The sequence below is a fragment of the Oratosquilla oratoria genome, chromosome 42, assembly GCF_046742065.1.
Source record: "Oratosquilla oratoria isolate Oo_2021 chromosome 42, ASM4674206v1, whole genome shotgun sequence".
NCBI classification, from domain to species: domain Eukaryota; kingdom Metazoa; phylum Arthropoda; class Malacostraca; order Stomatopoda; family Squillidae; genus Oratosquilla; species Oratosquilla oratoria.
In genome coordinates, this window is record NC_134818.1 from 35,370,583 (window position 1) to 35,385,582 (window position 15,000).

The 15,000-nt window shown below is 44.1% G+C and overlaps 1 protein-coding gene across 2 annotated transcripts in view; it reads right to left on the reverse strand.

Moving 5' to 3' along the window:
- Adsl (adenylosuccinate lyase) overlaps positions 1-15,000 on the reverse strand; it is an 80,332-nt gene that overhangs the window by 54,459 nt on the left and 10,873 nt on the right. For both annotated transcript variants that reach the window (XM_076179448.1, XM_076179449.1), the window contains exon 5: positions 10,824-10,981. In XM_076179448.1, coding sequence (XP_076035563.1) covers positions 10,824-10,981 — 158 coding nt within the window. The remainder of the gene's footprint in view (positions 1-10,823; positions 10,982-15,000) is intronic.

A 15,000-nucleotide genomic window follows, 5' to 3' on the forward strand; every position in this document is an offset into this window, starting at 1 on the left:
ATCCAACTCACTCGTCCAGTATGCTGACCAATCTGGACATTTGCCCCACTGGGATGGAGTCAAGGTTTTACACACGGGATTAAGAAGAGACATGAGGAAGACTGTTGAAGCTGCCTACATTAATTATTATGAAAATATCAATGACAGGGAAGGTTTTGCTTGTTTGTCAAATGCAGCAAGTAAATTAATTATAAATACAATTGGGAAACGTATGCATGATACAGGAAAGGGAATCCCCAGACAGCCAGCGGGATGACCTGTCCATGTTCCCGTCCTCAGATGTATTAAATGTGTGGTCCAAACTGTTTGTAGACAGCTTACGGAAGAAGACCGAGTCGGTCGAAACGTATAAGCAATAAAAAAAGTTCCAGCCCATCTTCGCTTATTCTTCCTCCACCCAGTCTCTTATATATATATATATATTTATATATATATTATATATATATATATATATATAAATGTATATATATATATATATATATATATATATATATATATATATATATACGCCAGTGGCTTTTTCCTCCTTACAAAGGTGGCCAAAGTCAAAAGGCATAAATCCACTCCCACCCATTTCATTCCCACATACTCCAATCCCATTCACCACCCCTCCCTCCCTCTTTTCTTGGCTCCTCCTGGATGATGGGTCATCTCTGTATCTTGCCCACTGCCCTGGGTCAGAAGCAATGCAGCAAGACACAGCACATCCACAGCAAGGCCACTTCATTTAATCGGTGACCCCTCCCCCCCATTCCCTCATGCAGAAAAAGAGAAGATAGGGAGAAATCCCTTCGGGCTGCATCAAAATATCATTAACACATACTTCCTCACCTGACCCCCATCCCCCAACCCACTCCCTTCGAAGCATCATCCATACACAACCATTCTCCACTCACCCCTACCTTCTACACTTCTTTCCTTCCTCAACAGACATTCCCCTCTTTCCTAATGCCCCTTTTACCCCATCCATCCATCTCATCCTTAGTTGTCCCCTCATGTTCACTCCCTTTACCTCTGCCTTCCACCCTTCTTTTACTAATCTTTCTTTACTCATTCTTTCTATGTTTCCAAACCATCCCACCACTCTTTCATCCACCATATCTCTCAACTCCCTTTCCACCCATGCTCTCCTCCTCACCTCGTCGTTTCTCACTCTATCCAGTCTAGTAACCCCTACCATACTTCCCAGGCATCTCATTGGCACAATTACCCCTTCATACAATCACTTCTTAGCATCTATTCCCAGATGTCTATTTCTCATTACACTTTTTAACCCCCCAAGGCATTTACTTGCTTCTCTCAATCTACATTCTACCTCCACTCCTCCCCTTCCTGCCACATTTCCATACAAGTATCTAAAGCTATCCACTTTCCTCAGTCTTTCTCCCTTAATACTCATTTCCAGTCTGCTGCCATCCTCTCCCCATGTACATATCATCATCTTACTTTTAACAATATTTATCTTCAACTTCCTTCTTTTGCACACCCTCCTAAACTCCGTCACTAACTTCCTTAATCCCTCCTTTGATCCTGCTACAAACACAGTGTCATCAGCAAACAACTGGCTTATCTCCCATTTCTATCCATTTTCTTGAACTATTTCCAGTCCCCGGCCCATTACTCTTGCATTTACCTTTTGTACCACCCCATCCATATATAAATTGAACAGCCAAGGCAACATAACACATCCCTGGTGAAGTCCCACCTTTACCTCAAAACACTCACTCTATTTCTAATCCTAACACACTCTCTACTACATACATACATATACCAAGGCTTTTTCCCCCTTACAAGGGAGGTAGTCAAAAAGGAAAACATAAAATCATTCCCACTCATTCCATCCCTGAATACACTCCACACCCCTCCACCCTCCCTCTTATCTTAGCACTTCCTGGATGACGGGTCATCCCTGCACCTTGTCCACTGCCCTGCTCTTGTAAAAACTCAATTGCTCTTAACAGCTTTCCTCCTATCCCATATATCTGCAATACCTCCTATAGTTGCTTCCCGTCAACCCTGTCATAAGCTTTTCCTAAATCCATAAAGGCCCAAAATACATCCTTACCTTTTCCTATAGCTTTCTCATATATCTGCCTTACCAAAAAAATCTGATCTATGTAACCCCTACCTGTCCTAAACCCACACTATTCTTCATCAATTACTCTCTATGTTACTCTCTATGTTCCTCTCCTAATCCTCTCAATCCCTCCCATAAGCCTTCTCAACTACACTCAACAAACTGATCCCTCTGAAACTACTATACCCACATTTGTTCCCTTTTCCCTTGTAAAGTGGATCTATACAGGCACATCTCCACTCCTCCAGCACTCTATCCTCTTTTAGAAAAAAAAAACTAAGTAACCTCACCAGCCAGTCTGCCATCACTTTACCTCTTTTTTTAGACTCCACATGATGCCCATCTAACCCTGGTGCCTTCCTGCTCTCATAATTTTAATAACTGCTTTCACTCCATCTTTCCTTATTTCTGCTCCATTTTCCTCGTTCATCAATGTCATTTTCTTAGTGCATCCCACTACTACTATCTTTCCCTACCTCTCCCCCTTCACTTTTAGCAACTCCCTAAAATACTCTGCCCATCTTCCTTGTCCCATGTCTTCCATTATCATCTCTCCATCTGCACCTTTTACCATTTTTTCTCTACTTGATTAGCCTCCTCTTCCTCTTTCAATTTCTAAGAAAATCTAAGAAAATGAGAGTGACAAGTGAAGAAAATGGAGGAGAAATAGGGAAGGATGAAGTGAAAGCAGCAGTTAACCCCTTCCATACGGTGCCGCACACGTAGGCGTCATGAGGAGCAAGTGGATTCGCGACGCTGCCATATCGGCGTCTCGATTATATTTATTGTAGTCGCCCCTCTGAAACTACTATACCCACATTTGTTCCCTTTTCCCTTGTAAAGTGGATCTATACAGGCACATCTCCACTCCTCCAGCACTCTATCCTCTTTTAGAAAAAAAAACTAAGTAACCTCACCAGCCAGTCTGCCATCACTTTACCTCTTTTTTTAGACTCCACATGATGCCCATCTAACCCTGGTGCCTTCCTGCTCTCATAATTTTAATAACTGCTTTCACTCCATCTTTCCTTATTTCTGCTCCATTTTCCTCGTTCATCAATGTCATTTTCTTAGTGCATCCCACTACTACTATCTTTCCCTACCTCTCCCCCTTCACTTTTAGCAACTCCCTAAAATACTCTGCCCATCTTCCTTGTCCCATGTCTTCCATTATCATCTCTCCATCTGCACCTTTTACCATTTTTTCTCTACTTGATTAGCCTCCTCTTCCTCTTTCAATTTCTAAGAAAATCTAAGAAAATGAGAGTGACAAGTGAAGAAAATGGAGGAGAAATAGGGAAGGATGAAGTGAAAGCAGCAGTTAACCCCTTCCATACGGTGCCGCACACGTAGGCGTCATGAGGAGCAAGTGGATTCGCGACGCTGCCATATCGGCGTCTCGATTATATTTATTGTAGTCGCCCCTGTGTTTTTACATTCTCCCAAATGCGCCCTGAATCCCATTCTCTGTGGTTTTCAAAATTCGCGGGTGAAAGAGAGAACGATCGATATAAGCGGTGACTATATTTTATGATGCGAATATTATTACGTTACGTCATACGGCTGGCATTGGCTGCTGCCCGCGAGATTTAAGTCCCGTACTGAAGTGGTTAAGCAGGTAAGGCACCTGGGTTGGATGGATGCCATGCAGAATGTCTGAAGAAAAGAGGTACAGTTATGGTGGACTGGCTGGTGAGGTTATTTAATGTTTGTTTAAGAGAGGGTAGAGTGCCGGAGGACTGGAGGAGTGCCTGTATAGTTCTGCTTTACAAGGGAAAGGGGGACAAGTGTGAGTGTAGTAGTTTCAGAGGGATCAGCTTGTTGAGTGTAGTTGGGAAGGCTTATGGGAGGGTCTTGATTGAGAGGACTAGGAGAGGAACAGAGGGAGTAATTGGTGAGGAAGAGTGTGGTTTCAGGTCAGGAAGGGGTTGTGTAGATCAGATTTTTGTGGTAAGACATATGTGAGAAAGCTATAGGAAAAGGTAGGGATGTTTTTTGGGCCTTTATGGATCTGGAAAAGGCTTACGACAGGGTAGACAGGAAGGCACTGTGGGAGGTATTGCAGATATATGGGATAGGAGGAAAGCGGTTAAGAACAGTCAAGAGTTTTTACGAGAGTAGTAGAGCTTGTGTTAGGATTAGAAATGGAGAGAGTGAATGGTTTGAGGTAAAGGTGGGACTTCGTCAGGGATATGTTATGTCGACCTGGCTGTTCAATCTATATATGGATGGGGTGGTGCAAGAGGTGAGTGCAAAAGTAGTGGGTCAGGGGTTGGAGATGGTTAAAGAAAATGGAGAAAAGTGGGAAATAAGCCAATTGTTGTTTGCTGACGACACTGCGCTTGTAGCAGGATCACAGGAGGGATTGAGGAAGTTAGTGACAGAGTTTGAGAAGGTGTGTGAAAGAAGGAAGCTGAAGATAATGTGGGTAAAAGTAAGGTGATGCAATGTACAAGGGGAGAGAGTGACAGCAGACTGGAAGTGAGCATTAAGGGTGAAAGACTGGAGGAAGTGGATAGTTTTAGATACTTGGGTGCGAATGTGACAGGAAAGGGAGTTGTGGGGGTGGAGATAGAATGTAGATTGAGAGAAGCAAGCAAATGCCTTGGTGGATTAAAAAATGTAATGAGAAATAGACATTTGGGAATTGATGCTAAGAGGAGGTTATATGAAGGAGTGATTGTACCAACAGCACTGTATGGGGCAGAAACATGGAACATAAGAGAGGAAGAGAGAGGGAGTTTGAATATGTTTGAGATGAAATGTCTGAGAAGTATGATAGGGGTTACTAGGCTAGATAGAGTGAGAAATGAGGAGGTGAGGAGAACAGGGGTGGAAAGGGAGCTGGGAGATTGGGTTGATGAAAGAGTATTAGGATGGTTTGAACACATAGAAAGAATGAGTGAAGAAAGATTAGTAAAAGAGGTATGGAAGGCAGAGGTGGAAGGAGTGAGTATTAGGGGGCATCCTAGGATGAAAGGTGAAAGGATGGGGTGAAAGGGGCATTACAAAAGAAAGGAATGTGTGTTGACGAAAGACGGGAGAGGACAGAACATAGGGGTGAATGGAGAAGGGTTGTGTATGGATGATGCTGTGATGCATGAGGGGGAGTGGGTGGGGGATGGGGGGTGAGGAAGTAGGTATGAGAAAAAATTTGACGCAGTCCAAAGGGATTTCTCCCTGTCTTCTTTTCTGCACGAGGGGACAGAGAGGGGGGTCGCCGAATTTATGAATCTGCCTTGCTGTGGATGTGCTGTGTCTTGCGACACTGCTTCTGTGGACAGGATGCAGGGATGACCCATCATCCAGGAGGTGCCAAGATAAGAGGGAGGGAGGAGGATGGAGGGGAGTGGAATATGTAGGGAATGGAATGGGTGGGAGTGGTTTCTATGCCTTTTTCTTTTTGGCTACCCCCCCCCCCCGTGTAAGGGGGGGAAAAGCCATTGGTATATGTATGTAAAACATCTTTACTTCATACATATACCAAAGGCTTTTTCCTCCCTTACAAGGGAGGTAGCTAAAAAAACAAAAGCATAAAAACCATTCCCACCCATTCCATCCCTAATACACTCCGCTCCCCTCCACCCTCTTTCTTATCTTGGCACCTCTTGGATGACAGGTCATCCCTACAACTTGTCCACTACCCTGGGTCAGAAGCAGTGTCGCAAGACACAGCATATCCACAGCAAGGCTGCTTCATTAAACCGGTGACCCCCCCCTCTCCGTTCCCCCATGCAGAAAAGGAGAAGACAAGGAGAAATCCCTTTGGGCTGTGTCAATTTTTTCTCACACATACTCCCTCATCCCCCACCCATTCCACCTCATGCATCACATCATCCATACACAACCATTTTCTATTCACCCGTCTTCTGTCCTCTCCTGTCCTTCCTCAACAGACATTCCCCTATTACCCAAAGCCCCTTTCACCTCATCCATCCACCTCATCCTAGGTCACCCCCTCATGTTCACTACTTCCACATCTGCCTTCCATACCTCTTTTACTAGTCTTTCTTCACTCATTCTTTCCATGTGTCCAAACCATCCTAATACTCTTTCATCTACCCTATCTCCCAACTCCCTTACCACCCCCATTCTCCTCCTCACCTCCTCATTTCTCACTCTATCCAGCCTAGTAACCCCTACCATACTTCTCAGACACCTCATCTCAAACACATTCAAACTCCTACTCTCTTCCTCTCTTATGTTCCATGTTTCTGCCCCATACAGTGCTGTTGGCACAATCACTTCTTCAAAGGAACAGCTTCCCACACAGAGCAATAAATACATGGAACAAATTAGACAACGAAACAGTATGTATCAAACATACATACATACATATACCAAGGCTTTTTCCCCCTTACAAGGGAGGTAGCCAAAAAGGGAAAGGCATAAAAACACTCCCACCCATTTCATCCCTACATACACTCCACACCCCTCCCACCCTCCCTCTCATCTGAGCACCTCCTGGATGACGGGTCATCCCTGCACCCTGCCCACCGCCCTGGGTCAGAAGCAGTGTTGCAAGACACAGCACATCCACAGCAAGGCCGCTTCATTTAATCGGCGACCCCCCTTCTCCGTCCCCCCTTGCATATAAGGAGAGGACGGGGAGAAAATCCCTTCGGGCTGCGTCAAAATTTACTCACACATACTACCCCACCCCCACCCCCCTGCCCATTCCTCCTCATGCAATCACAACATCATCCATATACAACCATTCTCCACTCACCTCTGTCTTCCGTCCTCTCCCTTCCTTCCTCAACAGACATTCCCCTCTTCCCCAAAGCCCCCTTCACCCCATCCATCCGCCTCATCCTAGGACATTCCCTCATGTTCACTCCCTCCACATCTGCCTTCCATACCTCTTTTACTAGTCTTTCTTCACTCATTCTTTCCATGTGTCCAAACCATCCTAATATTCTTTCATCAACCCTATCTCCCAAATCCTTTTTCACCCCTGTTCTCCTCCTCACCTCCTCATTTCTCACTCTATCCAGCCTTGTAACCCCCACCATACTTCTCAGACACCTCATCTCAAACACATTCAAACTCCTTCTCTCTTCTTCTCTTATGTTCCACGTTTCTGCTCCATACAGTGCTGTTGGCACAATCACTCCTTCATACAGTCTCCTCTTCGCATCCATTCCCAAATGTCTATTCCTCATTACACTCTTTAATCCTCCAAGGCATTTACTCGCTTCTCTCAATCTACATTCTACCTCCATCTTCACTCCACCTTTTCCTGCTACACTTGCACCCAAGTATCTAAAACTATCCACTTCCTCCAGTCGCTCTCCCTTAATGTTCACTTCCAGTCTACTGCCACTTTCACCCCTTGTACATCTCATCACCTTACTTTTACCTACATTTATCTTTAGCTTTCTTCTATCACATACTCTCCCAAACTCTGCCACCAGCTTCCTCAATCCCTCCTCTGACCCTGCCACAAGCGCAGTGTCGTCCGCAAACAACAGCTGGCTCACCTCCCACTTTTCTCCATTTTCTTTAACCATCTCCAATCCCTGACCCACTACCCTAGCATTCACCTCTCGCACCACCCCATCCATGTATAAGTTGAACAGCCAGGGTGACATTACGCATCCTTGACGAAGTCCCACCTTTACCTCAAACCACTCACTCTCTCCATTTCTAATCCTGACACAAGCTCTACTACTCTCATAAAAACTCTTGACAGCTCCCAGAAGCTTTCCTCCTATCCCATAAATCTGCATAACCTCCCACAGTGCCTTTCTGTCTACCCTATCATAAGCCTTCTCCAGATCCATAAAAGCCCAAAAAACATCCTTCCCCTTTCCTATAGCTTTCTCACATATCTGTCTTACCACAATGATCTGATCTACACAACCTCTACCTGTCCTAAATCCACACTGTTCCTCACCAATTACTCCTTCTGTTCCTCTCCTAATCCTCTCAATTAAGATCCTCCCATAAGCCTTCCCTACTACATTTAACAGGCTAATCCCTCTGAAACTACTACATTCACACTTGTCCCCTTTTCCCTTGTAAAGAGGAACTATTCAGGCACTTCTCCAGTCCTCCGGTACTCTACCCTCTCTCCAGCAAACATTAAATAATCTCACCAACCAGTCCACCATCACTGAACCTCCCTTTTTCAGACATTCTGCATGGCATCCATCCAGACCAGGTGCCTTACCTGCTTTCATCATCTTTACAACTGCCTTCACCTCATCCTTCCTTATTTCTCCTCCATTCTCTTCACTCATCACTCTCATTTTCTTCGCATTTCCCACTGCAGCTATCTTTCCTTCCCTATCCTCCTTCACATTTAGCAACTCCCTAAAATATTCTGCCCATCTTCCCCTTACTGCCATCTCTTCCATTATCATCTCTCCATCTGTACCTTTTACCTTTTCTTCTCTACTTGATTCGCCTCCTCTTCCTCTCTTTATTTCTTTCCAAAACATCTTTTTATTACTTTCAAAATTTTCTGTCATACTCCTACCCCATTTCACATCTGCTCTCCTCTTTGCCTCCTTTACCTTTTGCTTTACTTCTCTTTTCTTTTCTTTGTACGTCTCATATGACTCCCCCGTCCTCTTTTGTAACCAATCTGTGAATGCTCGCTTCTTCTCTTCTACAACCTTCTTTGTTTCCTCATCCCACCATTCACAACCCTTTCTTCTATTTCCCCCTGTCCTTCTTGTTCCACACACCATCCTTGCACACTTTAAGACTCCCTCCTTGAACCATCCCCATTCCTCCTCCACACCCATCTCTACTCCCTCCCACTCCTCCTTCAGCTTCTTTTCCTACTCCTTCTCCTTTTCCTTTTCATTCAAGGAGTTCACTCTAAGAACCTCCCTACCTTTTGTCCCTTTCCTCTTTCTCCATCTATCCTCCACTCTCAGCTTACCTTCCACCAAAAAATGATCTGATATTCCCCCACCCTCTCCCCTTAGCACATGTACATCCTTAACTCTTCCTATCATAATCCTATTTACCACTACATAATCCATTAGCGCTCTATCTACCACCCTTCCCTCCACCACCCTCTCCCATGTGTACTTATGCTTAACTTTCTTCCGAAACACTGTATTTGCTATCATCAACTCTCTTTCTAGACACATTTCCACCATCAACTCTCCACTACGATTCTTTCCTGGAACTCCACACTTCCCAACCACTCCATCGATTGGACCATTTCCTACCCTAGCATTAAGGTCTCCCAGTACTATTACATTGACATTTCTTCCTAAACCCTCTATGCACTCATTCAAATCTATCCAAAAGGCCTCCCTTTCTTCCACGCTCTTCTCACTGCCAGGCCCATATGCACTTACAAAGACCCACATCTCCTTTCCCAGTTTCACCTTCATCCACAATATCCTTGAGGAAACCTCCTTCCACTCCACTACACGTTTACCTATCTCCTCACTTACTAGAATAGCCACCCCTTCCCTCCCTCGCCCTCTCTTCACTCCTAATAACCTCCACTTACACTCCCAAACTTACACTCACCCTTCCCTTTCAACTTAGTTTCACTCAAAGCCAACACATCCATCTTTCTTCTCACAAACATACTACCTATCTCTTCCCTTTTACTCTCATCTGTACCACATCCACGCACATTAAAAGACCCAAACCTTAGGGTGCTGGCCCGAGGCCCTCCAGCACCCCTTATGCCTTCACTTTTCTCTTTAGGATGTGTGCCCCGTGGGGCTACAGGGAGAAGGATGCCTAGTCCCTCTCCCCGTCCCTTTTTTCTCGCCTCTTACGATCCAAGTGGGAAACTTGGTGGCAGTATTCTTTTCCCCCACCACAGGGAAAGGTATACAAGATTTTAAGATAAAACTTGATGCAGAGAGATACAAAGACGGGTCACCACAAGCATAGCTCCCTTCCCCTATATTACAACTGGGTAATTACTAGGTAATACAATCTCCTCTTAGCATTCATTCCCAAATGTCTATTTCTCATTACACTTTTTAATCCACCAAGGCATTTACTCACTCCTCTCAATCTACATTCTACCTCCACCTCCACTCCTCCCTTTCCTGCCACATTTGTATCCAAATATCTAAAACTATCCACTTCCTCCAGTTGCTCTCCCTTAAAGCTCACTTCCAGTCTGCTGCCACTTTCACCCCTTGTACATCTCATCACCTTACTTTTACTGGGGATTAATCCTGCACTGCCTCTGCATCTGAGGCAGAAACACCCATTGCTCCATACAAGGGAAAATGATGGGGTGGGGGTGTCAAAGCACAACCACATCAGAAACGAATTAAAACCCAATCTACCACCCCCAAATCTCAGCACTTTGAGGATGAAGGGTCATTCTGTCTTCTGTCACATTGCCAGGATCAAAAGCAGTACAGCATGGCTTAAACTGAACTTTGTGAGGGGACACAGAAATAAGTTATATCTTCCAGTACAGTCTAATTCTTTAGGTCAAATAGACCTGCCTATATGGCCTAGGATTGGTAACCCTCTATATACAAGGAAATCTGCTTCTGATGGAGGAAAAAAAAAAAAAAAAAAAAAAAAAAAAAAAAAAAAAAAAACATATTCTTGTAATCATAATTTACTTAGGCAAATGTTTTAGAAACAAGTCAGTGTCCTTGAATTTTGTTTTTTGTTTACATTTTCATTATTTTCTTGTCCATCTATTTTACCCAGTGAATGGTTATTTTTACATACAGTGACTCTGTTTAACATTACATTTCTACACTTACTTTTATTTAATATGTAACCAATGACTCACCTTCAAAGAGTTGTAGGAATGATGCTTGTGTCCCTGTAGTTCCTTTCACGCCCCGAAATTGCAAGTCTTCCTTAGCTCTCCTGAGGGCTCTTTCATCCATCAAAAGTTCCTGGAGCCACAAGCATGCTCGCTTACCCACTGTTGTCAACTGTGCAGGCCTGCATAACAGTGAAATAATACTAAGTTTAGCACTATATATGTACATACAGATCACAAAAGAAGCACTCCCCAATAATAAAAATAATTGCTTTGAGTTCCAATGATTGGAAACCCACAGCCCCAAAGTGGCTGGCAATAGTCCTTGGGCCCTCCTTCATATCTCTGGGAAGACTTTGGACTGTTGTCTGTGTTGTATTAGTGTGGAACTGTTCATAAGTCACCAGCTAAAAGTAGTAGGAGGACGACAGGAGCAGTCACTGGCTGTCAGCTCTTCATATGTGAAAAGGGGGAGGAAATACAGTCAAAAAAAAAAAAGGAGGTCTTATTAGGGCTGGTTTGCCAGCTCCTCAGGGTTCCATCTTTAAATGTAGGTGGGGAATTTCAAAGGTTTTAAAAATGGCAACAAGAAAGGTACTACATATATATACCAAAGGCTTTTTCCCCCTTACAAGAGGGGGAAAGAATACTGCCACCAAGTCTTCCCACTTCAGTCGTATGAGGCAACAAAAATGGGATGGGGATTAGGACTAGGCATCCTTCTCCCTGTAGCCCAAAAGGGGACATTCCTAAAAAAAAAGTAAAGGCATAAGAAGGTCTAGGAGTTTTCCAACCAGTATTCTAAGGTTTGGGTTTTTTTAATGTGCATGGATGTGGTACAGATGAGAGTAAAAGGTAAGAGACAGGCAGTATGTTTGTCAGAAGAAAGATCAATGTATTGACAATGAGTGAGAGGGAGGGGCAAGTTTGAGTTTGGGGGTGTAGCTGGGAGGTTCTCAGGAGTGAAGAGAGGATGACAGAGAGAAGGGGTGGCTACACTAGTAAGTGAAGAGATAGATAAGCATGGTTTCTTCAAGGTTAGTGTGGATGAGGGTGAAACTGGGAAGGAAGATGTATTTACCTAGTTGTATTTTATGGGAAGAGAGCTATACTCATTGTGACCCACTTTGGTATCTTTCAGCATCCAGTTTGATCTTAAATTCTTGTATAGTTTTTGCACTCACTGTTTCCTCATTCAATTTGTTCCAGGTATCAACAACTCTGTGTGGGAAACTATTCATCAACAGACATTCCTCACTTTTTTAATGGCCCTTTCACCCCATCCATCCATCCATCCACCTCATCCTAGGATGCCCCCTTATATTCATCCCTTCCACCTCTGCCTTCCACACCTCTTTTACTAATCTTTTTTTCACTCATTCTTTCCATGTGTCCAAACCATCCTGATACTCTTTCATCAACCCTATCTCCCGGCTCCCTTTCCACCCCTGTTCTCCTCCTCACCTCCTCATTTCTCACTCTATCTAGCCTAGTAACCCCTATCATACTTCTCAGACATTTCATCTCAAACACAAAAGAATGCAAAGAAGAACTAACGGACAAAATACATGACATAATAAATTGCTCACTCAAAGAAGGAAAAATACCAAAAGACTGGAAAAATGCTAACATTGTACCAATATATAAAGAAGGAAACAAGGAAGAACCAACTAACTATAGGCCAGTCTCACTAACAAGCACTATAGCCAAAATTTGTGAGAAAATCATCAAGAATAGATGGGTATAACACCTGGAAGACAACAATATAATAAACCCAAGACAATTTGGGTTCAGACAAGGATGATCATGTACCACAAACTTAATATGTTTCTACTCAAGATTAAAAGACATAGTGCAAGAAAGGAATGGATGGGGAGTGCAAGAAAGGAATGGATGGGCTGATTGTGCCTTCCTGGACTTACAAAAAGCTTTTGACAAAGTATCACACAAAAGATTATTAAAAAAAAACTGGAACATATACATACATACATACATATACCAAGGCTTTTTCCCCCTTCCAAGGGAGGTAGCCAAAAAGGGAAAGGCATAAAAACACTCCCACCCATTTCATCCCTAAATACACTCCACACCCCTCCCCTCATCTGAGCACCTCCTGGATGACGGGTCATCCCTGCACCCTGCCCACCGCCCTGGGTCAGAAGCAGTGTCGCAAGACACAGTACATCCACAGCAAGGCCGCTTCATTCAATCGGCGACCCCCCCTCTCCGTCCCCCTTTGCATATAAGGAGAGGACGGGGAGAAATCCCTTCGGGCTGCGTCAAAATTTACTCACACATACTACCCCACCCCCCCGCCCATTCCTCCTCATGCAGTCACAACATCATCCATATACAACCATTCTCCACTCACCTCTGTCTTCCGTCCTCTCCCTTCCTTCCTCAACAGACATTCCCCTCTTCCCCAAAGCCCCCTTCACCCCATCCATCCACCTCATCCTAGGACGTCCCCTCATGTTCACTCCCTCCACATCTGCCTTCCATACCTCTTTTACTAGTCTTTCTTCACTCATTCTTTCCATGTGTCCAAACCATCCTAATATTCTTTCATCAACCCTCTCTCCCAAATCCTTTTTCACCCCTGTTCTCCTCCTCACCTCCTCATTTCTCACTCTATCTAGCCTAGTAACCCCCACCATACTTCTCAGACACCTCATCTCAAACACATTCAAATTCCTTCTCTCTTCTTCTCTTATGTTCCACGTTTCTGCCCCATACAGTGCTGTTGGCACAATCACTCCTTCATACAGTCTCCTCTTCGCATCCATTCCCAAATGTCTATTTCTCATTACACTCTTTAAACCACCAAGGCATTTACTCGCTTCTCTCAATCTACATTCTACCTCCACCTTCACTCCACCTTTTCCTGCCACACTTGCACCCAAGTATCTAAAACTATCCACTTCCTCCAGTCGCTCTCCCTTAATGTTCACTTCCAGTCTACTGCCACTTTCACCCCTTGTACATCTCATCACCTTACTTTTACCCACATTTATCTTTAGCTTTCTTCTATCACATACTCTCCCAAACTCTGCCACCAGCTTCCTCAATCCCTCCTCTGACCCTGCCACAAGCGCAGTGTCGTCCGCAAACAACAGCTGGCTCACCTCCCACTTTTCTCCATTTTCTTTAACCATCTCCAATCTCTGACTCACTACCCTAGCATTCACCTCTCGCACCACCCCATCCATGTACAAGTTGAACAGCCAGGGCGACATAACGCATCCTTGACGAAGTCCCACCTTTACTTCAAACCACTCACTCTCTCCATTTCCAATCCTAACACATGCTCTACTACTCACATAAAAACTCTTGACAGCTCCCAAAAGCTTTCCTCCTATCCCATAAATCTGCATAACCTCCCACAGTGCCTTTCTGTCTACCCTATCATAAGCCTTCTCCAGATCCATAAAAGCCCAAAAAACATCCTTCCCCTTTCCTATAGCTTTCTCACATATCTGTCTTACCACAAAGATCTGATCTACACAACCTCTACCCGTCCTAAATCCACACTGTTCCTCACCAATTACTCCTTCTGTTCCTCTCCTAATCCTCTCAATTAAGATTCTCCCATAAGCCTTCCCTACTACACTCAACAGGCTAATCCCTCTGAAATTACTACATTCACACTTGTCCCCTTTTCCCTTGTAAAGAGGAACTATACAGGCACTACTCCAGTCCTCCGGTACTCTACCCTCTCTCCAGCAAACATTAAATAATCTCACCAACCAGTCCACCATCACTGAACCTCCCTTTTTCAGACATTCTGCATGACATCCATCCAGACCAGGTGCCTTACCTGCTTTCATCATCTTTACAACTGCCTTCACCTCATCCTTCCTTATTTCTCCTCCATTCTCCTCACTCATCACTCTCATTTTCTTCGTATTTCCCACTGCAGCTATCTTTCCTTCCCTATCCTCCTTCACATTCAGCAACTCCCTAAAATATTCTGCCCATCTTCCCCTCACTGCCATCTCTTCCATTATCAACTCTCCATCTGTACCTTTTACCTTTTCTTCCCTACTTGATTCGCCTCCTCTTCCTCTCTTAATTTCTTTCCAAAACATCTTTTTATTACTTTCAAAATTTTCTGTCATACTCCTACCCCATTTCACATCTGCTCTCCTCTTTGCCTCCTTTACCTTTTGCTTTACTTCTCTTTTCTTTTCTTTGTACGTCT